This window comes from Homarus americanus, unplaced genomic scaffold, assembly GCF_018991925.1.
Source record: "Homarus americanus isolate GMGI-L3 unplaced genomic scaffold, GMGI_Hamer_2.0 scaffold367, whole genome shotgun sequence".
In the NCBI taxonomy this organism is placed as follows: Eukaryota; Metazoa; Arthropoda; class Malacostraca; order Decapoda; family Nephropidae; genus Homarus; species Homarus americanus.
Genome location: NW_024743709.1, coordinates 2281573 through 2308469, shown reverse-complemented (window position 1 = coordinate 2308469; position 26897 = coordinate 2281573). Strand labels below are relative to the sequence as shown.

At 46.0% G+C, this 26897-nt stretch overlaps 1 protein-coding gene across 8 annotated transcripts in view; it reads right to left on the bottom strand.

Moving 5' to 3' along the window:
• LOC121877482 (patched domain-containing protein 3-like) overlaps positions 1 to 26897 on the bottom strand; it is a 118789-nt gene that overhangs the window by 53529 nt on the left and 38363 nt on the right. For 2 of the 8 annotated variants that reach the window (XM_042383259.1, XM_042383258.1), the window contains exon 2: positions 22199 to 22740. The exons of 1 other annotated variant lie outside the window; for it this stretch is intronic. In XM_042383259.1, the coding sequence (XP_042239193.1) occupies positions 22199 to 22380 (182 nt within the window). In that variant the 5' untranslated portion in view covers positions 22381 to 22740. Of the gene's footprint in view, positions 1 to 22198; positions 22783 to 23966; positions 24974 to 26897 lie in introns of those variants that run through there. 5 more of the 8 variants (XM_042383257.1, XM_042383255.1, XM_042383256.1 and 2 more) reach the window with 4 other exon arrangements.

Genomic DNA, 26897 nt, shown 5'->3' with positions numbered 1-26897 from the left:
CTTTACGTGAAATATTGTCCACAGGTGTTCCGCTGATGATGGCGTGATATGGGGAGCAAAATTACGCCCTAGAGTGAACGCGACAATGACCATAACCCCTTAGTGAAAATAGCTGAAGTCCGGGTGAGTTCGTGTGTGCGCTCTCTCTCCACACGCCCTGGACTGTAACTCAACTTGACAAACTCACACGCATCACCAATTGTATAAATTTCACTCGCCAATCTCTCATAAATCGTCATCTACACAAATCATACTCGTCAAACTCTCATATACTGTACAGCCAACTGCATATACCACACTCGCTAATATTCAATAAAACAAAACAAAAACGCTTGAATTTTGTATTATCGTCCCAAATATCGCAAAAAAAATCAACCCCAAAACGCTCAAATTCACGAACATCTTAAAACTCGCTCAACTTGACACAAAAAAGCCGAACTCGCTTCCGTTCACTCAATTAACCCCAAAGTAGCTAAGAGTCGCTAACCTCGCCTTAAGACTCCCCAAATTTCACAAAGAAAAGCCAAACTCGCTAATATTCACCCAAATCAAACCATACCTCACAAATTCACGAAAAATAAAATGTATCCTTGAAATTCGCTACACTTGGCGAACTTTCCGCTGTGTTGTGATTAACCGAGCACCACCATATGCGACTGTTAACCACCCGTAAGTTTCCCCGCTGCCTCGCAAAAACCTGGACCCACCGGAAGTCCTCCAGCTCCTGCACCTTCAGCGTCCACGACGAGCGTGTGAGTGTGGTTGAGGGTTGTTCATACTGTCTGTCTGTCCTGGAGGTCAGCGAATGGAATACCGATTTTTAAGAAGGGGGATAGATCACTATCCTCTAACTACCGCCCAATCAGTCTAACATCAACTGTAGGCAAATTATTGGAAGCAATCATTTCAAACTCTATTCGAAATCACATCGAGAAGCACAAATTGATCAATGATTCCCAACATTGCTTCACAAGCGGGCGTTATGTCTAACTAATCTAACATTTTTTCATCTGTTTTCGAATCGGTGGACGAGGGGCACAATTATGATGTGGTATATCTCGACTTCAGCAAAGCCTTCGACAGAGTCCCCCACGAAAGACTAATAAGAAAAGTGGAGGCTCATGGCATTAAAGGAGATATTCTAATATGGATTGGGGCGTGGTTACAGGACAGGAAATAGTGAGTGAGCATTAACGGCACTAAATCCCATTGGAGCAACTTCACTAGTGGAGTTCCCCAAGGCTCGGTACTTGGACCATTATTATTTATTATATACATAAACGACATAGATATCGGCATAGACAGCAACATAAGTAAATTTGCTGATGACACTAAAATAGGACGTGTAATTAAATCTGACGAGGATTCCACAAAACTACAGGAAGATCTAAACAAATTTTTCGAATGGTCGGAAAAATGGCAGATGAAATTCAACGTGGACAAATGTAAAGTACTCAGTATAGGAGATGTAAACAGGGAAACCAGATACCAGATGAACAACGATGTTATTGAGAAATCCGACTGCGAGAGAGATTTAGGAGTAATGATAAGTAGGAACCTTAAGCCAAGTAAACAATGTGTTTTTGCTCGTAACAAGGCTAATCAAGTACTTGGGTTCATACAAAGGAGTATTAGTTGCAAGACTAGCGAGGTCATTCTAAAACTGTATCTTGCTCTTGTGAGACCACACCTGGATTACGCAGTTCAGTTCTGGTCACCGTATTACAGAATGGATATAGAATCATTGGAAAGAATTCGGAGGAGAATGACAAGACTAATCCCGGCATTAGGAACCTTGAATACAGAGACAGGTTAAAGCATCTTAATTTGCACCCCCTCGAGAGACGTAGAGCGAGGGGCGACCTGATAGAGGTGTATAAATGGAAGTCAGGGCTAAACAAAGGGGACATTACAAAGGTACTCAAACTATCCAACCAGGAGCGAACTCGTAACAATGGTTTTAAATTAGACAAATTTAGATTTAGGAGCGAAATAGGTAAACACTGGTTTGGAAACAGTAGTAGACGAGTGGAACAAGTTACCAAACATCATCATTAACTCGAATACGCTGAATAGCTTCAAACATAGGTTGGATGGATATATGAGCAATAGGGGTTGGGTGTAAACGGGACTGCCCAGTATGGCCCGCTGCAGTTTCCTCCATTCTTATGTTCCTGACCCAACTGATATCCTTTTTGGTTTGTTTTGGCACGAGATATATTATTTGGTTAGATTTGAATGTCGTAAATACCTTTGCAAAAAAACACACCGTCTTATGAACAGCGCTATACATGCCTAAAAGAGAGCGCAGGTTTTCAACTGGCTCAGCCATGTTAATATTGTTATTATTTTCCACTCTGTATCGGTGTTTTTCTGGCTAAATAAACCTTCAATTCAATTCAACGTCTGACAAACACTTAAAAAGTCTTACATACACAGCCCCACAAACGAAACGTCCCACAGTCTTACAAACAGCCTCACACAGCCTTACACAAACAGCGCCTCGCAGTCTTATACAAACGGTAAATGGTGAAATGAATTATAATATAACCGTAACTGTGTGTCGAAAGTCCCGTTTGTGATAATCTGTCTTGACTGGTTTACCTTCCACGTGCCCAGTGAGTCACATCCTAACAGTGTATGACTGACCTTTTAACCCTACACGAATCACCTGAAGGCCACCCACCTCCTTCCCTCATTTCACCTGATTAATTACTCCTTGTTCCTCTCGACTTACGCACAAAGTGACAGTAAAGTGCTAAGACAACAATCAAACTATCCACACATACTTTGTTCCTATCCTCGACTTGCATCACTAGGCATTCTGATACGGTCACTAGCGGTGCCCTATAGAGAAACTGGATGTAACTTGTATAATTAATATAAATACACTTATAGACAAATACAAGTACTTCACAACAAGACCTTAAGAAATGTACACAGTTGGCAGGCAGCCCAGCACCAGTCCTTCAACAACAAGTGTTAAATGTGAAGCCACACTCATACCACACCATTTGAACGATTATATAAAGGCTACATTAAAACTAGAGCAACAACTACACACACACACACACCTGAGCTACACCTACGACACACCAACTTAATCCGGATTCCAGCTAAGTAGGCCTTTATGCAGGTCACGGCTGATCCACGGCTAATACACCTGGGCTTTGTCTGGGTTAAATCTTGACCACCTCAATTATCTCGAATGACCTTATCCCTCTGGCTTGTGAGGGCGTCTTCCCATACCACGACTCAGGTATGACCAAGTACTGTACATACCACAGGTGTTGCACGTGTCCAGGTAGGAAATTTGAGGTTACAGCTGTATTTGTGGATGAGAGCAGAAGTGGATGAGAGCAGAAGTGGGTGAGGGGTCCAAGTGGGTGAGGGGTCCAAGTGGGTGAAGGCATGAACACCATCAGGTAGGCAGGCCCCAGGTGCTCGCTAATGACTCAGGTGTTCACCCCTCCCATAGGACCTGACGCACTAAGACCTGAACTACTCTGCATTATCGACCACCCCAACAGTCTCCATACCAACTGGCTCTTTATTGAAACTTTTACCATCGTCTTCTGTATATTATTCCTTCAGTATTTACATCACGCCAACACACACAGCTTCAGATCACACTTGTTGTATCTACCAAAGTGTCCGGGGATTTTTGCCTCCAACTCAACGGAAATCGTATTATCATCCCTCAAATTCGCTAAATTTAACAAAAATCTCGCTAAACTCAAGCCCAAAACGCCAAAATTCATGAACATCTTAAAACTCGCTAAATTTCACACAACTATACTATTACAGCTGTCACACTACACCGTCAACTGAAGAGGCGAAACTAAAGAGTAAAATCCACACTTTAGCGGACATGAAGAGCGCTGATATGGCCAGTTTCCACCATGAACGACTGGTTAAGTTTCTCCCACGGTTAGGTTAGGTTTGTAAGTATAGTTAAGAATAAGTCAGAGCGAGAGAGAGAGAGAGCGAGACCGCTAAAAACTAGAGTGGGAGTACTAAAGCAAGAGCGAGAAAGCTAGAGAGAGAATGCTAGAACGAGAGAGAATCAACCCACAGGACCAAGCCACACCAGCTGACACACCAGAAGTATCATAGTCGCTCACACCACTACAGTGTCCGGCCACCTGTTGCGTTGGCTTCAGATTTCTCCAGATAAATTAATAATATAAATAATGGTAATACTGGAGCAGACGGCTAACACCCGAGGCAGTTGCTCCATTTCTTTCATTCTTTCCACATGTTCTTTGGATGAGAAGTAATAAAAACAATAAGACAGGTATGGAGGATGAGGGAGATTGTGGGGTAAAACATGGTGAAAAACTGACCGTGTGACCACCTGTTTTTTACGCCAAGAAATTAATTATTTACTGTAAATATTCCTCTGAAAAATCTGCCGTACCCTTTACTACTATATCCAATCCCTTTCTATAACTTTACTGAGCGGGAATAATACAAAGACCAAGAAATACAAAATAAATCCTCTGAGTTTAAACATTGAAGCTTTGCCAGACGAACGCCAGGGGGACAACAAAAGTTCTCCCATCTTTAAAAACAGAGAAGTATAAAACGGATAAATACATCACTAATGTCCTCATGATAAACTTTATCTTCTTCCTCACTAAGACGCTCTACTTCTCTGGATGCTATAAACACGCTGTAATAGTAAAGGTAAGTTTTATAGTACTGTACCTCACCGATGACCCCACACCAGCATCGTAGTGAGACAATAACTATATGTTGTCAATAATCTACCGCAGTAAACTGTGTGTGGTTAATTAACACCACAGAGTTTTGGCCATCTCAATATTTTGTCACTGTAAACTGCGGGTAGTGGAGACCGCAAGAGTTCACTAGGTGTTAGCAGGTCACGGTCTGTCAGTCAGCTGGACCAGAGATGCTATTTTGATTTAGCGTTTTAACGTGAGGAGTTTAAACATTAATTGGATTGTTGGTGTTTAGTTTAAAAGTATTATACACTCGAGTAATAAATCATAACCTCACCTTATGTTAAAGCCAAAGTGGATAACGTTCGCGAGATTTGTTTCAGGTTCAACTCTGCTTATTATTTTTTTTAAGGAATCAATATATTTACTTTGTGAAATTTATACAAACTTCTTTTAAAAAATAATGAAGAAGACTACATACAACATGACTCAAGCATACAGGGATAATGACCTTTCAAAACTATTTAATAAGAACAGGTCAACACTAGACGGCCATCACCCCCTCCCCACCACTTACCTTGAGATTCGTGTTCGTCAAAAACTGTCGAGTTGCTCACACACTTCGTCACTACTACTAGAAAAACCACACACACTAGTATATGCTGTCTTGGCGTGTGGAACAGATGGCTTTAGACTGGTAAATGACCCGTGTGAGAGGTCAGAGTTTAAGAGGAGCGTCCAACACCTTCCTGCCCAGTGGTCACAAACAGCACTGAGGCGGAAACACCAGTCAACAACGCACGACCCTCATAACTCCTGCCTAACTACCACACTACCCATACTGAACAAGCCTTCAATTTTGTTATCTTATTTCAGGAATTAAACTGTAGAATAATTGATGCTCTTCTGGGTTTTTTTATCAGGTAAGAGAATCATAACAAATCATCGAAGACAGAGAAATTAAACAGACGAGTCAGTTTAATATTTACGTACGGAAAACCTATAAGATAACGATACATATTTGTCACTTTATTATACACAAGTTATTTATTAATTCATTATCTTATTATCGTGTATTAAATGATGGTCTTAACAACATCCTATAGTAGAGATTATTTAAGGATTTGTCATCAGTACAACGTGAGTTTTAAAATTTACGTAAATGACTTTTAAATTCTTGTGTACGACTTATCTAAAGGGCGAGGGAGGAAGGGAGGTGGGGGTAGTGAGAGGGAAGAAGCTTGTATGAAGGAGGGAAGGAATGTGAAGGAGTTAGTGAGAGGGAAGGAGCTACTGAGAGGGAATGGGATAGTGAGAGGGAGTGAGGTATAGTGTGAAGGAGAGAGGAAGTATGAAGGAGGAAGTCAGTGAGAGGGAGGAAAAGACGTCAATAACCAAAACATGCCCACACACAAGCTCGACCTTCAACTCAGTGACGAATCATTCTCAGGTATAAGATATAATGATGAAGGCAGGGGTGTGAACGCTTCCTGTGTTGACGCCTTGCCCACACACACACGTCCAAGACTAATAAGATGATCTAAGTTCATAAATCGTAGTTGAAGGACACACTCACTCACTCACTCTTTTCTCCTCCGCAGCTTATCATCAGTCTACCATTGTGCTTGACGAGGGCAAACTGGGCAAACTGGGAATCTATTTTGGGGGTAATTTCAGGTGGTGAAGACGCTTATCCTTGGCTCGATATAGATTACCGGTAACTGGTGATTTCTTTAGTGTGATGCTGTGTGTTGGTGTGAGTGTGGGTTGGTGAGTAGGCGGGTTGGTGGGTTAGTGGGCTGGTTAGTAGGTGGGTGGGTTAGGGGTGGGTTAGTAGGTGGATTAGTGAGTGGGTTAGTGGTTGGGTTGGTGGGTTGGTAAGTAGGTGGGTTGGTGGGTTGGTAAGTAGGTGGGTTAGTGTAAGTTATCAGTAAATAATGTAGCCAAACAGGTCTTACTAAACTACATAAGAACACCTACAGTTAATACAACACTACATGACAACTGTAGATACACTGTACACTCCCTCAGGTGAGATTAGATGTTCTGGGTGAGACGGTTGTGGCGGTGTGGGAACAGTTACTCAACCACAGCTGTTATGACCAGAGTTCGCATTCTTAACACACACAAAAAAAATCTTACAACAAATCTTTCTCGTAAGTGAAGATTTTAGTCTATTTTCTCAAGGGATCTTACCACAAATATTTCTCGTAAGATTTAAGTCCACATTCTCAAAGGATCTTACGACAAAAAGGCCCCCCCCAGAAATTACATAAAAACACACAGAGACTCTACCTTAACTAGATACTTTCACTTAACACCATATAGTATTAAGACTCTCTATACCTTAAGAGTCTCTGTGTTTAGTCTCTTAGTGGTGGTAAGTGAAAGTATGTTAGGCTATGGTAGAGTCTCAGTGTAAGTTTGGTGACATGTGTGAATGTTTTGTGTGTACCTTAAGACAACCAATCAGATGTATTCATTTAACTTTATTTACGAGGAATATTTTGTCGTAAGATCCCTTGTCAATGTTGATTTCAGTGTTGGTGGTAAAAATATGAACTTAAATTCGGGTCCCATTCAGGTAGTGAGTGTGTGTGTGTGTGTGTGTGTGTGTGTGTGTGAGGTTGTTAAAACACCTTATTCCCCCCACCAGCCTTCCCATCACACACACAGCCGACGCTAAAACACCACAAACACCTACGTCATCCACCGCCCATGTCATCCACCAGCCACGTCATCCACCACCCATGTCATCCACCAGCCAGTCATCCACCGCCCATGTCATCCACCAGCCACGTCATCCACTACCCACATCATCCATCACCCATAACGTCCACCACCTACGTCATCCACCACCCATGTCATCCACCAGCCAGTCATCCACCGCATGTCATCCACCAGCCACGTCATCCACCAGCCACGTCATCCACCACCCATGTCATCCACCAGCCAGTCATCCACCGCCCATGTCATCCACCAGCCACGTCATCCACTACCCACATCATCCATCACCCATAACGTCCACCACCTACGTCATCCACCACCCATGTCATCCACCACCCATGTCATCCACCATTCATGTCATCCACCAGCCACGTCATCCACTACCCACATCATCCATCACCCATAACATCCACCACCTACGTCATCCAGGCCTCATGAACAAAAGATGCGACACGGAAGTCAGTAGTCTGGCTGAGTGTTGGGTCTGTCATGCATCCTGTACAGGTTGTGATGAAAACTGGTGACAGATGGCCTGCCAGTCACTTTACGAGGTGGACAGTACAGTAGGTGCAGGTCGACCAGTCACTGTACTAGGTGGAGCGTAGGTGGACCAATCACAGCAGGTCGACCAGTCAATGGGTGGGCCAATCAGTGTACCAGATATATCGTAGGTGGACCAATCAGTGTACCAGGTACACTGCAGGTGCAGGTGTACTCTGAGACAACACCTCTCACTCACAAGGTCGGTGGGTGTGTGTCCGGCACTAAAACAACATTGCGTCGCTTCTTACTGAGCTACAACAACACCACCAGCCTCTTGCATGATCACCCTAGCCCACCACCCTAGCCCAGCACCCTAGCCCACCACCCTAGGGAGAAGGGGGTGAGGGGGTAGGGAGAAGGGGGGTGAAGGGAGGAAAGGGGAGGGGGGGAAAGGGAGTGTTGGGAGGGGTATAGAGAACGACTCATATGATAACATCTGGCGAGAGAGAGAGTAATGGGCAGATGTGAGATAGAGGGCGTGGGAAGGACATGTAGGCGTGGGGAGGACACGTAGGCGTGGGGTCGAGGGCGTGGGGGGAATATAGGCGAGGGATAGAGGGCGGGGAGGACATGTGGCGTGGGGAGGACGAGGGCGTAGGAGTCGAGGGCGTGGGGGGAGGACATGTAGGCGTGGGGAGGACACGTAGGCGTGGGGTCGGGGGGCGTGGGGAGGACATGTAGGCGTGGGGAGGACATAGGCGTGGGGTCGAGGGCGTGGGAGGACATGTAGGCGTGGGGTCGAGGGCGTGGGAGGACATGTAGGCGTGGGGGGGAGGACACGTAGGCGTGGGGTCGAGGGCGTGGGGAGGACATGTAGGCGTGGGGTCGTAGGTAGTGTCTGGGGATCCCCAAAGACTGGTAAAACGTGTTGGTCATTAAGGAACACCCCCCCGGCCAGCCTCCTGCAGGACACGTGATCTGATGCTCTGCCTCAGTAGCTCAGCAGGAACACAGCAGAGAGAGAAGAGCAGGGAACATAGCAGGGTAACACAGCAGGAACACAGCAGGGAACACAGCAGGGAACACAGCAGGGAACACAGCAGGGAACACAGCAGGGAACACAGCAGGGAACACAGCAGGAGAGAAGAGCAGGAACATAGCAGGAGAGAAGAGCAGGAACATAGCAGGGTAACACAGCAGGGTAAGGGCACAAAGAAGAAGAAGAAGATCAGAAGAAGAAGATCAGAAGAAGAAGAAGATCAGAAGAAAGAAGAAGATCAGAAGAAAGAAGAAGATCAGAAGAAAGAAGAAGATCAGAAGAAAGAAGAAGAAGAAGAAGAAGAAGAAGAAGAAGAAGATCATCAGTAAGAAAATAATAAGATTAGCTGAAAAATATGGACTCGAGAGAGAGAGATGAGCATAGATGAGGGGTGAGTGACCGGTTCATCTTCTGGGCTTAAGTGGGGGGGGTGAGGAGAGAGGAGGGGGGGAGGTGAGGAGAGAGAGAGAGGAGGGGGTGAGGAGGGGTTATCCCGTTTCAAAGGTTAGATAGAAAGAGATGGAATTCCTTGGCTGAGATACTGATCGTGGTAGTGGTGGTCGTTGTGGTTGTGTTGGCAGTTGTGGTAGCAGTGGTGGTGCTGGTAGTAGTGGTAGTTGTGGTGGTGTTGATAATAATAATAATAATAATAAGGTTACATCTGGACACGCCCTTACCTCAGTGACTGGCGGCCACATACTACACACCTGTTGCCTGCAGGTGTGGGGGGTGTGGGGGACCATTAAATCCAGCCACTAAGGTTAATTAGCTGCGAGACCAACTACCAAGGCTCCTCTCACAGCTAAACACTTAATGGCTTCTGAACACTTAATGGCTCCTGAACACTTAATGGCTCCTGAACACTTAATGGCTCCTGAACACTTAATGGCTCCTGAACACTTAATGGCTCCTGAACACTTAATGGCTCCTGAACACTCACAGATGAACACTCACTCTCCCTCCTCGCACAGTTGAACACTCGATACAACAGGCGCCACCACCACCTGCTAACATCGCTAAAGTTTATAAGACGCTGCTAAATATTCGCTTAGTATAGCAACAACAACGAGAGAGAGAGAGAGAGAGAGAGAGAGAGAGAGAGAGAGAGAGAGAGTAACAAAACTCTAAGGTATTTATGGACAGTCTAAGGAAGAAGATCTAGGGAGAGAAGAGTGAGAGAAAATGAGGGAGGTTGATGAGGGGGGGTGGGAGAGATGGTGTCCGGCAGACAGGTCTTACTTCACAGCCTCTGCCTAGCTACTGACGAAGGGTACCTAGTCTCTCTCTCTCTCTCCCTATCAGACAGTCAATCTCTCTCTCTCTCTCTCTCTCTACCTCACCTCTACACACACACACACACACACATAGGGTGACCACCATAACAGACCCACGAGTACTGAAGCGGGGGAGGGGCGGCTCCCTTCTGCTTCACTTCCTCCGTCAGGCGTAAACCTCCTCGCTGGTCCTGAGATCCTGTGTGTGTGTGTGTCTCACAGTTGAGGTGAACCTGGCAACGTCATGTATAGGGTGATTCACTCGCTGGTGCTAATATAACAATAGAGAGAGAGAGAGAGAGAGAGATTCCACCAGGTTTAGAGTGCATCAATACTTGTCCGAGTTATCGTTTGTTCAATTCCCAGACAGACGGAACCACGCACGAACGGACAGAAAACGTGATTTACCTAAGTCTATTTCCCGTGATTGTGGAGGCAATAACCGCACCATGAGGGCAACAAACATAATAAGTGGCACTTGAGTAAGCAGTAACTTAAGCTGAGGGCTAATAATGACGCTAAGGTAGCACTTGAGTGAGTAGAACTTGAGGGCTGGTAACAACATAAAGCTGCACTTGAGCGAGTGTTTACTAGGTGAAGAAGCGGTGACATTACAACACAGGTGATGAGAACAATTACCGCCAGGTGATGATGACACGACCATGTCTTGTGTGTACCATGCATGTATACACACTCATGTACACAGTCTAGTACGCATGTGTTTAAACTGAACTTTACAAACGCACACACCTTTCTGTACACACAAGCACATATCCAAGCATCTATCATGTACACTCACACACAGTCATATACTTACATGTACTGTACATACCCTCATGTTTACACACATAAACCCTCATGTACACACACGCACTTGAAGTCATGCACAGTACATACAGTCACACATACATGTACCTTCACATATACTCAATTCCTCAGGTAAAAGTACATGAACATGCAAGTGTATTTAAACACACACACACACACACACACACACACACACACACACACACACACACACACACACAGGCATGGCGTGTCGAGGAATGCTTGAGGACCTACGCCCGATCTATTATGACGGCAGCAGATCCAGGGCCTTCGTGACCTCCTGTGTGACGGCCTTGTTGTGCACTGACGGTGTTACCAGGCAGGAGTGACGTGTTGTGCTGTACTGTCGTCAACGAGAGCCTTCAACACCCCTACACAAGTGACGGGGCCGATCAATAGCACGAGTATTTCCTCTCTCTCAAGGGTCTGACTTCAGGTGGGTGTACAGTAAACATTCCCTGTTACCAGCCACTTCAGGAAGTGTTTAAGGAGGTTGTGTTTACGTCATTTCACACACTTACCGCCTTTCCTGACCTAACTGGTGGATGTTTTTAGCTGTAAGTAATATAACCTCAATACATGCATTACTTCACGTGACTGTTACTCACTTAAATTTATGGGGTTGTATATTTTGTGGCGTTAATAATGCAATGTTCCAGTAATGACGCCACGGTCCCAGCACCCCCTTTCCCTCCTCCCCAGCACTCCCAGCACTCCTCCCTCAGCTCTCTCTCCCTCTCTCCTGCACCTCCCACCTCTCCCCAGCACTCCCCCAGCACTGCCCCCTGCACCCCCCAGCACCTCCCTGCACCCCCTCCCCCCAGCACTCCTCTCCCTGCACCCCCCTCCAGTCTCCCGAAATTCACAGTGATACCCTTATGCAGAAGGAAAACCCATCCATTAGTAACCAATAATGCCCAGATAGAATACAAAAGCAGAGGCACCCTCCTGGGCCTGCATATATCCACGACAGGTTACTCCCATCATGTCCACAGTAGGAAGGAAAAAGCAAGAAGAGAGCTGAGAAAACTATGCCACTTTAAAGCGCTTCATGAGAAAATTAAACTCCGCCTGGTGACATCATTTATCACACCGATATTAACTTACCCAGCAATACCTCTTCATACTATGAACACCACTCAAATATTAAAATTACAGGTGGTCCAAAATGAAGCCCTAAGATTCGTCACAGGTGAAAGATACCCCTTCACCAGAACTACAGCCGAGATACATAGAGACCTGAGAATGAAACCCATCAACCAGCAGCTGCACACCCTGGCCAACAGAATCTGGCAAAAGATAGAACGATCAGAGCAAGAACTCCTTCAAAGACTCCCACCAGATAGCGACAACAACCATACATGGTTCCCAAAAAGCTACGAAATCTCCAAAGATACATTACCACCCCTGATCTACACGGCCAGGCAATAGACAACCTCCCTAGACCACCATCCGCCAGTAGGGTCGGCGGAATATGAAATAAGGCCCTTAAAACACCCATATATGGGACAGGGTAGGCTGTCTAGTGCCTGTACCGACAGACAATAACTAACCCATGACACAACCCTAACACACTATTAGCTTAGCTAGGCGGTCAGCCCGCCCTCTCTTACCTCCTCCTGAATTTCTTCAATTTCCGAACTATAACTTCCTTCCCCCACCTCTAATCTTCCTTCATTCCTCCTTTCCCTACAAAAAAAAAGTGTATTTTAATGGGTCTCTGGGTCAGGTCACACAGACGCTCGAGAGGTCATTGTTTCACTCACTCTGTGCTGTCCCTCGAGGCTGACATGTCCTTTATTTGACGTTCAGTGACCCCGCGACAATTTCCAGAGACATAAGGTCAAAGGTCACAGGGTGAAGGTCACCAATTAAGCGAACAATGATTTAGTGTTCCGCCATTCCTGTCAGGACCACTGTTTAACAAGGTTGATTCTCAGTAAACATTCATATTTTCGGCGTCGAGGTGACGGGTCGTGTTGAGACAATCGACCAGGAAGGGAGCAATGTCGAGTACCGCGGTGAGCTGCTGCAATTATTGAAGTTTTAGTATCGAAGGAGACGAGGAAGGAGGGTCGATGTTGACCTATAGACAGAAGGGAACACCCCGACCTTGTGTGTGTGTGTGTGTGTGTATGTGTGTATGTGTGTGTGTGTGTGTGTGTGTGTGTGTAACCAAGGAGATGTGCTCAAACGCACACATAGAATCTTGCTCACTACACCTATTAAGGGTACAGGTGAGGGTCCCAGGGGTACAGGTGAGGGTCCCAGGGGTACAGGTGAGGGTCCCAGGGGTACAGGTGAGGGTCCCAGGGGTACAGGTGAGGGTCCCAGGGGTACAGGTGAGGGTCCCAGGGGTACAGGTGAGGGTCCCAGGGTACAGGTGAGGGTCCCAGGGGTACAGGTGAGGGTCCCAGGGGTACAGGTGAGGGTCCCAGGGGTACAGGTGAGGGTCCCAGGGGTACAGGTGAGGGTCCCAGGGGTACAGGTGAGGGTCCCAGGGGTACAGGTGAGGGTCCCAGGGGTACAGGTGAGGGTCCCAGGGGTACAGGTGAGGTCCCGGGTGTGAGGGTCCCAGGGGTACAGGTGAGGGTCCCAGGGTACAAGTGAGGGTCCCAAGGGTAGAGGTGAGGGTCCAAAGGATGTTTCTGGCTAAGAGGGTCATTTGGGTTCCAAATGGGGGAGGGAAGACGTTGGAGAAAGCCGGTAGAGATGCAAGTAGGGGAGGGAGTGTGTCATTCAAGTAAGGGGTCCAAGAAGTAGGGGAGGGTGGTGGTGTGTTAAATAAGGGGGTGTCCAAGTAGGGGAGGGAGGGGGGTGTGTTCAAGTAGGGGGGTGTCCAAGTAGGGGGAGGGGTGTGTTCAGAAGGCAGGGGTGTGTCCAAGTAGGGGAGGGGGTGTGTGTGTTCAAGTAAGGGGTGTCCAGAAGTAGGGAGGGTGTGTGTTCAAGTAAGGGGGGTGGGGAGTATTAGTAGGGCCAGGGTTGAGGGTAATGGGTCACAAAGGGGGATGCACTGAGGAAGGGAAGGGAAGGGGAGGGTGGAGAGAGGAGAAGTTGGTGAGACATCTGTATTTTGAGGCCTGACCCACACATTACAATGTTGGTAGGTGGTGGTTGTGGTAGTGGCGGTGGTTGTGGTAGTGGTGGTGGTGGTGTGAGGTGAGGGTGGTGGTGTGAGGGTGTGGTGGTGGTAGTGGTGGTGGTGGTAGTGATAGTGGTAGTGGTAGTGGTGGTTGAGGAGGTAGTGGGAAGCAATAATAAATAATAAAGGAGAGAGAGAGAGAGAGAGAGAGAGAGAGAGAGAGAGAGGCACCGCGCACCTCCGTCTTAAACAATAAATTGGTTGAAAATTATACTACACAGCATTACCCCTTCCCCTCTCCTCCCTCTCACTCTCCCTCTCACTTCTCTTCCTGGTAGTCTCTGTAATCCTATTGGTATCCTACGACGTCCTATTGGTATCGACGTCTATTGGACGTCCTATTGATATCCCATGAGTGGTGATACCTTGGGCCAGGGGAGACATTTACACTGAGATCCTGAGCTGGTCATTGGAAGAACGTTAACACACACTAAGCCCTTTGAGACGCCGACCAGGAAGTCCTTACCGCCGGCAGTTTACAATTAGGGATCCTGAAGGAGTGGCAGATGTGTAGGAGGACCCGGGGGCAGGAGGGGAGGAAAGGATGGGAGGGAGAGGAAGGTGTAGAAGAGGGAGAAGAGGGAAAAGGAATGGAAGGAAGGATGGGAGAGAGAGAGAGAGAGAGAGAGAGAGAGAGAGAGAGAGAGAGAGAGAGAGACATTATTGACAGATCCTGGTGAGTGATAGTGGGGATGACCTTGAAGCTGTGTAGTGTAGGGTGTGTAGTGATGTGTGGTGTGATGTGGGTGTAGTGATGTGTGGTGTAGGTGTGTGTAGTGATGTGTGTGTAGGTGTGTGTGATGTGGTGAGTAGGATGTGGGTGTAGGGGTGTGTGTGTAGTGATGTGTGGTGTAGGGGGTGTGATGTGTGTGTGGTGTAGGGGTGTAGTGATGTGTGGTGTGGTGTAGTGAGTGTGTGTGTAGGGGTGTAGTGTGTGGTGGTGTAGGTGTGGTGTGTAGTGATGTGTGGTGTAGGGGGTGTAGTGATGTGTGGTGTAGGGGGTGTAGTGATGTGTGGTGTAGGGGGTGTAGTGATGTGTGGTGTAGGGGGTGTAGTGATGTGTGGTGTAGTAGTGTATATGAGACAGTGTAGTATACAGTTCACCACAGTATCACAAGTATCATTACACTAACCGATTGAAACACCTGAGTGAGTAATTCTCCAGGTGAAATTCTTCAGACTGCCATCACTAATTAGCTAACGAAGCCGCATGTAAACAAACTACCTGGTCTTAGAGAGAGTAAAGAGTAAGATAAAGAGTAGAATTAAGAGTAAGTTAAAGTAAATGGTATAAGAGTTTAGTTAAAAGGTTAGGTGATATCAGTAATTGTTGTACTATTTCTTTAGGTATTTCCGTTTTCGAGAAGGTGAGATTATGTAACACGGCTTGTTTTACCTGATTGATGGCTGATTATTCGCTACACACAGGTGACCAAACGTATACCTGACTATGGCAACATTTTACCACATACACACACACATGGCAAATACTTATACCTGACTATGGCAACCTTACACCACACATATATGGCAACCTTCACCTCAGAGGCCCTAGGTTCAACAGGTAAACACTACCTTCCGTCCCACTAAATCATTATTCCCGCCTCACCTGTACAACGCCACACCAGTACAACATCACACCTGTACAACGCCACACCTGTACAACGCCACACCTGTACAACATCACACCTGTACAACACCACACCTGTACAACACCACATTCTGCATACAACACCACACCTGTACAACACCACACCTGTGCTGGGACCACACCTGTACAACACCACACCTGTACAACGCCACACCTGTGCCAACATCATTCTCCGTAAGGCCAACGCCACACCTGTACAACATCACACCTGTACAACACCACACCTGTACAACACCACACCTGTACAACGCTGTTACGTAATGTTAGACATTCTTACCGTACTCTAACGTAACCCTTGGCCTTCTTGACGTACTGTAACGTAACATTTAACATTCTTACTGTGACGTGATGAACCGCTTCTCTACGTCACGTAACGCGAAGATCCGAGCTAACGTACCGTAACGTTCGGCTCTCTCGGAGGTGCTGTAACGTAACGCAACACTTCAGTATAACGCTGTCGGTGACGTAACTACAAGATATAACGAAATGTAGTTGTTGTTTTGTTTTCTGTTGTTGTTGATATTGGAGTTGTTGTTGTTGGTGATGTTGTTGTTGTTGTTGGTGATGTTGTTGTTATTGGTGATGTTGTTATTGGTGATGTTGTTGTTATTGGTGTTGTTGTTTAATCATCGTTGTCATGGCGCTGGATCAGACTTTGTTGACATAACTTGACGGTGATGGCAACAACCTGAGGTAGGTCAGTTGCTGTATTCATGCAGGTCACAAAAGGTCACCTTGACTAAATGGCAAGTCATGCTATCCTAGGATGAAAACACTGCACTCTACATCTATCTGTGAGGTAGGCCAAGTGTTACAGGCTACAGTGTCCTGCATCTATCTGTGAGGTAGGCCAAGTGTTACAGGCTACAGTGTCCTGCATCTTACGGTGAGGTAGGCCAAGTGTTACAGGCTACAGGGTCCTGCATCTTACGGTGAGGTAGGCCAAGTGTTACAGGCTACAGGGTCCTGCATCTTACGGTGAGGTAGGCCAAGTGTTACAGGCTACAGCGTTCCTGCATCTTACGGTGAGGTAGGCCAAGTGTTACAGGCTACAGTGTCCTGCATCTTACGGTGAGGTAGGCCAAGTGTTACAGGCTACAGTGTCCTGCATCTTACGGTGAGGTAGGCCAAGTGTTACAGGCTACAGTGTCCTGCATCTTACGGTGAGGTAGGCCAAGTGTTACAGGCTACAGTGTCCTGCATCTTACGGTGAGGTAGGCCAAGTCTTACAGGCTACAGTGGTGAAGGTCAGCACAATAGACCACCTCCTGCAAGACTGGCAGTTTTACCTCATAATTAGTCCAGGAGGTGCAGGCTGAGGGACGCAGGCTGAGAGACGCAGGCTGAGAGACGCAGGCTGAGAGACGCAAGAGAGACGCAGGCTGAGAGACGCAAGAGAGACGCAGGCTGAGAGACGCAAGCTGAGGGACGCAGACTAAGACGCAAAAGATGGGTGACGGTTGTTAAGATGGTAAGTACTGTACACACACACACACACACACACACGCACACACACACACACACACTTCAGAACATACAAAGCGGCTTATGACTCATTGATTATTTCCTCAATTGAACCCTGACTGTGTGCGCATTCATGTATGTATGTATGTATGTATGTATGTATGTATGTATGTAATTCATGTAGATCCACAATGGAAACGTGGATAAGATATGTATGTATGTATGTAAGTTTGTATGCATGTGTAAAAAATGATGTGTCCATATACCAATAAATCCGTGCTTGTGGTGTGTGTGTGTGTGTGTGTGTGTGTGTGTGAGTGTGTGTGTGTGTGTGTGTGTGTGTGTGTGTGTGAGTGTGTGTGTGTGTGTGTCAACAACTGTCCAGGCTATTCTCACCGTACACACCGAGGTCTCTTAAGTGGACCAACAAACTGGGTTATTTACACAGGTGAGCAGGACTTAGTTTAATACATATACTTCGCTTTTAACGAGAGCTAACTAACATATACTGAGCATACTTCAAGCTATAAAATATACATATACTGAGCATACTTCAGCTATAAAATATACATATACTGAGCATACTTCAAGCTATAAAATATACATATACTGAGCATACTTCAAGCTATAAAATATACATATACTGAGCATACTTCAGCTATAAAATATACATATACTGAGCATACTTCAAGCTATAAAATATACATATACTGAGCATACTTCAAGCTCTATCGTATACTTACCTCATACCTCAGCACCTGGTATACTCAACAGTGATCGCCTTGAGCAACACAACTTACCTGTAACACAAAAACAACACGAATTAGTAAGATAATTAATTAGCCTTTACCTGTATGTTATTCATAATGATAGAGAGAGAGAGAGAGAGAGAGAGAGAGAGAGAGAGAGAGAGAGAATACAGTACCAGTATTATACGAACAAAAAATATAATAAAGTCCTCGAGTTAACATAGTACAGCACAACAGCCTAGAACAGGTGTAAATAACAGCAGGTAGAGAGTGATCAAGAAAGGGGTTTTATTTTCGTCTAAATTTATTACATAAGAATGGAGGAAACTGCAGCGGGCCATACTGGGCAGTCCCGTTTACACCCAACCCCTATTGCTCATATATCCATCCAACCTGTGTTTGAAGCTATCCAGCGTGTTCGAGTTAATGATGATGTTTGGTAACTTGTTCCACTCGTCCACTACTCTGTTTCCAAACCAGTGTTTACCTATCTGGCGCCTAAATCTAAATGTACCTAATACTTTAAATGAGAGTTAAGTAACACGAGGTAGAAAGGTTAATTAGCAAGAGTCGCCATTATTGCAACACAGGTATATACCTGGAGGCAATGCAGAGCATACGTGATCAGCACACACACATGGTTATTAATAACACACACACACACACACACACACACACACACACACACACACACACACACACACATGGCTGGCTACATGCAGCCACCTGAGGCCGCCCACAGCCCCGCCAGCTGTACAATATCGTGACCAACACATAAAAACTAAACCACAAAATGTTTCTCACTCGCTGAGAGAGATAACTGAGAGATATGTGTCACACCTCCGTAAAGGTCTCGCGTAATAACCTATCAGTTTACTCGTTATGTGTTACAGTATTAGGGAGGTGGTGAAACAGGTCCCGCACAAAGGCGTTCAATTCTACGCCAAAACCTTCGATCTGTCTGGCACTGAACTCAACAGCCTTTCACATCCTCATCTGTAACGTAAAGCTGCGGTCACGCTAGAGTTTCTACCCAGAATAAATCCACCGTGGCGTTTATTTCAACAAACTCCTCAAGTTGTCTCTACAGCGCCAACTTATTTGTTGTCGAAAGTGGGACAATAAGGAGCGTCTGAAAATCCACGGTACGGTGGAATGATGTTCCCTATAGTGTGTCTATTGTATTAATACAATTTGCACTATTCTTACTTTTTCCTTATTAATGTTAAAATGCACAAAAATATAATAAGTTTATTTCAATAACAAAACACGAACAAAAATGTCATAGTATACAAAAAAATAAATAATAATAATAATACAGGAATTTCATTTGATTAGAGTACTTGCGTCACTTATGTAAACAAACAATGCCTGGAGGCTCCAATCGTTTCTTTCTCGTCTTGGTCTGCTTTAACAGGACCACACATCTCACTAAAGCACTTAATGCTGCCATAGAAACACACAATGAAGCCATTCTGCTCTCCAACTGAGCTGGCGGATGGTTACTCTGGCCATAAGAAGCGGGTCGTACCATTGACTTATTGCCTGGAGATGAAATGCGATCGTGGAACTCTACTGCGGCCGTAGGTGTAGGTGCATATTCACAGCTGGATTGAGTTAGGATGTGACCCGGGAGCGAACCAGCGATGTTTAGGAATGGAGATGAGTGTAATATCTCGTTTTCTTCCTCTCAACATAAATTATAATGAGGAACGTTTGCCTCTCTCTCTCTCCATCCAGCCAAGCGTTACAACACACCATGGTAGCCAGCCGTTTAAGACACCAGCGGCCGTGAGATACAATGTGAAGAAGGAACAGTGAGGCGTAACTAATGGAGGCCGCCCTAACACCCTTGGTATGCCACCCCTTGTTCCCTGTCTCACATACATACATACATACATACATACATACATACATACATACATACATACATACATACATACGACGTCATATACAGTAACACTTTTACCTCTAATTACCACTACCAAGTCTCTCTCTCTCTCTCTCTCTCTCTCTCTCTCTCTCTCTCTCTCTCTCTCTCTCCACCACTAACCTCTTTAACTACTCCTTTCCTTAACTACCTAACGTCTCAACCACCAAACAACCTCATTATCGGTATATAAACATTACGTCATAAAAATAATGTAAATTATGAGGTTTAAGTGATGTTAAAATCCAAGATGGCGGCGTCCCCTGGTGCGTAGTGTGGGTTGGTCACTTGGGGAAATTTTTGTCGTCACAAGACACAACAGCTGACGTAGAGAGTTAATGAATGACGTAATGTATAATTATTCATGTGCTGTGTATGAAACCTCCAATTAACGGGCTGTATGGAGAAGAGAGTCCGTTATAATAAGGTGTCCGTTAAATGTAAAACCTCCATCTAATGAAGTATATAGATATGAAAGTACGTTATATCGAGGGTCCGTTATCCTCCCCATCTCACAGATTATTATGGAGAGGAGTACGGTATAGGGAGGCTTAACTTTACGAGTCGCTAAAGTTAGGTTAGGTTAGACTAGGCTGAGTTAGCTTAGTCTAAGTTAAGTTAGACAAAATATAGGTAAACCCGAGGTCAAACAACACTAGGTTATTTAATTCACCTGACCATCAGACAACACCTGTGGGAACATGATGGTAACACATGACTCACTGAGCCACATATGTCGCCTCAGTGTTGAAAACCAGCACTACCACCACCACCACCAGGGCCCTCACACCACCACCAGGGCTCTCACACCACCACCAGGACTCTCACACCACCACCAGGGCCCTCACACCACCAGGGCTCACACCACCAGGGCTCTCACACCACCAGGGCCTCCACACCACCACAGGGCTCTCACACCACCACCAGGGCTCTCACACCACCAGGGCCCTCACACCACCACCAGGGCCACCACCACCAGGGCCCTCACACCACCACCAGGACTCTCACACCACCACCAGGGCTCTCACCACCACCAGGGCCCTCACACCACCACACACCACCAGGGCCCTCACACCACCACCAGTGCCCACACCACCACCAGGGCTCACACCACCACCAGGGCTCTCACACCACCACAGGGCTCTCACCACCCTCTCCACACCTCTCACACCACCACCAGGGCTCTCCACACCACCACCCACCACCAGGGGCTCTCACACCACCACCAGGGCCCTCACACCACCACCAGGGCTCCACACCACCACCAGGGCCCTCACACCACCACCAGTGCCCTCACACACCAGGGCCACCACCTCTCACACCACCACCAGGGCTCTCACACCACCACCAGGGCTCTCCACACCACCAGGGCTCTCACACCACCACCAGGGCCTCACACCACCACCAGGGCCCTCACACACCACCACCAGGGCCTCACACCACCACCAGGGCCCTCACACACCACCACCAGGGCCTCCACCACCACCAGGCTCACACCACCAGGGCCTCACACCACCACCACCAGGGCCCACACCACCAGGCCCCACACACACCACCAGGGCTCTCACACCACCACCACAGGGCCCTCACCACCACCAGTGCCCCACACCACCACCAGGGCCCTCACCCCACCACCAGGGCTCTCACACCACCTCACACCACCACCCAGTGCCCTCCACCACCACCAGGGCCTCACACCACCACCAGTGCCTCACACCACCACCAGGCTCTCCACACCACCACCAGGGCCTCACACCACCACCAGGGCTCTCACACACACCAGGGGCCCTCACACCACCACCAGGGCTCTCACACACCACCAGGGCCCTCACACCACACACCACCTCTCACACCACCACCAGGCTCTTCCTCACACCACCAGGCCCCCTCTCTCCCTCACACACTAGTAACGTATTACTGTAACTCTGACATCACTGAGGGTGGTGTTGGCTACTACTACTACTAATAATAATAATAATAACAACAGCGACAACAACAACAACATATAATAATAATAATAATAATAATAATAATAATAATAATAATAATAATAATAATAATAATAATAGGAAGAAAAGAAGAATATTATAAATGAATACAGATAAATTACTTAATTAACATCCAAAAACACACACACAAAATTACAATACTCATACTACAGGTTAATTAATGCGATTACCCGAAGAAGCACCTGATGAAACACCTGAAGAAGCACTCCCTACTTACCCTTTATATAGGTCGGTGTGGCCATTTGAGTGGTGAGGCTGACTGGTAACTGTGTGGTGAAGCTGAGTGGTGCCTGTGTGGTGAGGCTGAGTGGTGCCTGAGTGGTGAGTGGAGGAACCTTCCTTCACGGCGGAGAGTGTGAGGGAGTCTTCCCCAGGGTGTGTGCTTGAACCTACCCTCATTTTCCTTCTCTTTCCTTTAGCTGAGATCTAATCCTTCCTCACTATTATATTTTTCTCTCCAGGTCTTAGTCGACAGTTAATCACAGAGCCAAGCCTTGATATTTAAGCTCGAGATTGTTTTTCTAAATCTAATTGGACAGTTAATCACAAAGCCACGTCTCGACACTAAGATTACTTTTCAAAATCTTAGTGGAGTCATTCACTAGTTAGGAAGGTTTGTTTTGGCACGCTGATGTTAGTCAATCGTAGCGCCTTGTTCCTCAACACTATATAATACTCGTGTTTAAAACCTCAATGTAGGGAATCAATTACAGTGCCTTGTCTTGAGGGTACAGAGATGATGTTTCGATATTTCAGAGCCTTTAATACAATCACAGAGTTATTTTTTTGTATCCTAAATAGCTGTAAATCATAGAGCCTTGTTATTAGAGAACTAAGTTTATATACTAACTCTATAAGGTGTCCAATCATAGTGTCTTTGTATTATATATTAACTAAAAGACCTTAAGGTACTGACAATCACGGTGCCTCGTCACGCTTTACCAGGCTTATCAAGGTAAATCTTATATATCAACAAGAGAAAATCAACCACAGAGCCTTAATTCATCACCAGGTTTTAAAAGCGACCACACTTGATACTTCAGCTGACAGTAAATCATTGAACATTGTCTTCAATAAATAATTTCTAAGTCCCCATCAGTCAATCTCAGAGCCACGTCACGAAACAATGAAATAATAGTTTTTGTTTTTTTTGCTTCCGACCTCGACATGTGATTACCCCAGAAGCTTTCAGAAATCGTCCCAAAAAATCTGAGCAACTTGCAGAAATTTTCCCTTGAATCTGAGCAACTTTGAGAAATCGTCCCCAAAATCTGAGCAAGTTTCAGAAATCGTCCCAAAAATCTGAGCAACTTTAAAAAAATTTCCCTTAAATTTGAGCAACTTTCAGAAATGGTACTTGAAATATCATTAAAGTTCACATATTTTTTCCCTTAACTGTCGATGATGTTCAGAATATTTGCAATGACTCATCGAAAATGTGCTTAAAGTTTAGTATCATTGTTCAGACACTCTCAGGGGGGGGAGGAAGAGTCTTCGGATGGCCCATGACCAAATTCGAGTTCAGTGTCTTTTCTGTCTTTCAGGTGAGCCTCGAGGGAGATAGAATTTATCGGTGGATTTAGTTAAAATATAGAGTCTCTATTTTTACATTATTGTAAGAGTGATAACATTGACAATAACAGGTGACCCTAGAAGAACTCTCTATAATTCTAATGGATCTTTGAAAATGTGTTCAGAGTTACATAGTATTGTTCAGAGTCAGTCTAGTTCACAATTGTCCTTATATTCACATTGCTGAGCGGATACTGTCTCTAGTGACCGCATTACTTGGAAGAAATTGTCCCAATAACCGCACCAGGGCTGAGTTTGTCCTAACAACCGTACTACGAGGCAGAAAATTACCTTAGTAACCGCAATACTGTCTAATAATCGCGCTAATGCCTAATAACCGCACTCGTGAGCAGAAATCTTCTTGATAATGGCACCCGAGTAGAGTCCTAACTAACACACCAACGAACAGGAACCTTCGTCGTCGTTAACCTGCAGGTCCCTTGGGCCCGTCCATCTCCTCTTCGGTCACTTCGCACAATGGTCAGATCGTCGCCGCTTGGGACCTTCAAGCCTCGGACAGAACCCTGAGGTACGATAACTTCCCACTGCACCAGGACCTTCGGGGTACGATAATTTTCCGCCCTACCAGCAGCAAGATCCCAAGATACGTACGATAACTTCAAGATCCACCCGAGGTATAACAATTCCAGGACCTCTTGAGTACAATAGTTTCCGAAGAAGGTGAACTCAAGGTAATAAAAAGCGAGAATGACCCCAGTGAGAACATTGGCTACTCCCTTCATACCATCGTCCTACACCACCACCAGTAGTTGCTATGATGAAATAATTCCATATACACCAGGAAATCATCTAATTGAGTTGGTGATCGTTTCTAACACTAGTGAGGAGGAGAGACGAGGGTAGGGTAGGGGTTAGTTGCATCCCTAAAAGATCAACCCTTTACCCCTCACAACAGCACGTAATAAGAAAAATATTGAGCTCCAAGAAGTGTTTAAAAGAAGTTGTTCCAGGGATTATGACGACCAGTAAAAACCGGACCATGGAAGATGAAAAAACAAACATAAAGTGGGGAAAAACCCTGAACAGTCGCCTTCCCCAGCAGGCACGAACACCAGTTAACCTTCTTGTAGACTGACAAAGGGACTGTATTACATCATGCTGACTGTATTACTTCATGCTGACTGTATTACATCATGCTGACTGTATTACATCATGCTGACTGTATTACATCATGCTGACTGTATTACATCATGCTGACTGTATTACATCATGCTGACTGTATTACATCATGCTGACTGTATTACATCATGCTGACTGTATTACATCATGCTGACTGTATTACATCATGCTGACTGTATTACATCATGCTGACTGTATTACTTCATGCTGACTGTATTACATCATGCTGACTGTATCCATGTTGACTGTACGATAACTTAACCCTTGTCTCAGTATATCTGTGGAGGAACAAGGACAACCACTCACACACACACACACACACACAAATTTCCTAATACGACGAATGTGTCTGAGGGGTGGTAAATAGTGTGTGGGTGGTAGGGTGTGTTGGTGTGGTGTTGTGTGTGGGGTGTGGGGTGTTAGTGTGTTGGTGTGGTGTTGTGGTAGGGGTGGGTGTGTTGGTGTGTGTTGTGTGAGTGTGTGTTAGGGGGGTGTTGGTGTTGGGTGGTTGTGTGGGTTGGTGTGTTGTGTGGGTGTGTGTTAGGGGTGTGGGTGTGGTAGGTGTGTGTAGGGTGTGGTGTGGTGTTGTGTGTGTAGGGATGTTAGTGTGTTAGGTTGGTGTAGAGTGTGTTAGTGTGTGTGGTAGGGTGTGGTGTGTGGTGTTGTGTGGTAGAGTGTGTTACTGTGTGGTAGGGTGTGTTGGTGTGGTGTTGTGTGGTAGTGTGTGTTAGTGTGTGTTAGGGTGTGTTGGTGTGGTGTTGTGTGGTAGGGATGTTAGTGTGGTGGTGTGTTGGTGTGTGTTGTGTGGTAGGGATGTTAGTGTGTGTGTTGTGGGTGTGTGTGGTAGAGTGTGTTACTGTGTGGTAGGGTGTGTGGTGTTGTGTGTGGTAGAGTGTGGTAGGGTGTGTGGTGTGGTGTTGTGTAGGGATGTTAGTGTGGTAGGTGTTGGTGTGGTGTTGTGTGGTAGGATGTTAGTGTGTGTTAGGTGTGTGGTGGTGTTGTGTAGGTGTACTGTGTGTTATGTGGTGTTGTGGTAGGGTGTTGGTGTGGTGTTGTGTGGTAGGGTGATGTGGTGTGGTGTTGTGTGGTAGAGTGTGTTACTGTGTAGGGTGTGTTGGCATGGTGTGGTGGGGGGCGTAAACCACCACCACCATCCTCCTATTGATATGGAGACGGTATTCTCTCTCTCTCTCTCTCATTTATCTTAGTACATTTTTTCATCTCGTCGTCATATCCAACTTCGTCACAAAAAAACATATAAGCAGGAAAATGTTTAAAAGTTGTTCACCATAAAAAAAATCGTGAGGGTAAAAAAAAAAAGATTTACCTAAAAAAAAGTATTGGGGCAGAAGGAAAATAAAGAGAAAACAAATTAATAAAGATAGAATAAATTGAACAAGGAACAAAGAGACAAATAATGTAAATAATAATGACGAAATACTTAACGTTGTTAGTGTAGCCGGAGGTAAAAACCAGTGTATACCAGTGAACACAACCCAGCGAATACATGCCACGACCCAGCGAATACAGACCAGCGAACACGACCCAGCGAATTACAGACCAGCGAACACGACCCAGCGAATACATGCCAAGGAACACGACCCAGCGAATACATGCCAGCGAACACAACCCAGCGAATACAGACCAGCGAACACGACCAGCGAATACATGCCAGCGAACACGACCCAGCGAATACATGCCAGCGAACACAACCCAGCGAACACAACCCAGCGAATACATGCCAGCGAACACGACCCAGCGAATACATGCCAGCGAACACAACCCAGCGAATAAGATACCAGCGAACACAACCCAGCGAATACGACCTAAAGGAATAGCATGCCAAAGGCGAATACAGCCAGTACATGCCAGCGAATACATACCAGTGAACACAACCCAGCGAATACATGCCAGCGAACACGACCCAGCGAATACATGCCAGCGAACACAACCCAGGAATACAGTACCAGTGAACACAACCCAGGAATACATACCAGCGAACACAACCCAGCGAATACATGCCAGCGAACACGACCCAGCGAATACATGCCAGCGAACACAACCCAGCGAATACATACCAGAACACAACCCAGCGAATACATGCCAGGAACACGACCCAGCGAATACATACCAGTGAACACGACCCAGCGAATACATGCCAGCGAACACAACCCAGCGAATACATGCCAGCGAACACGACCCAG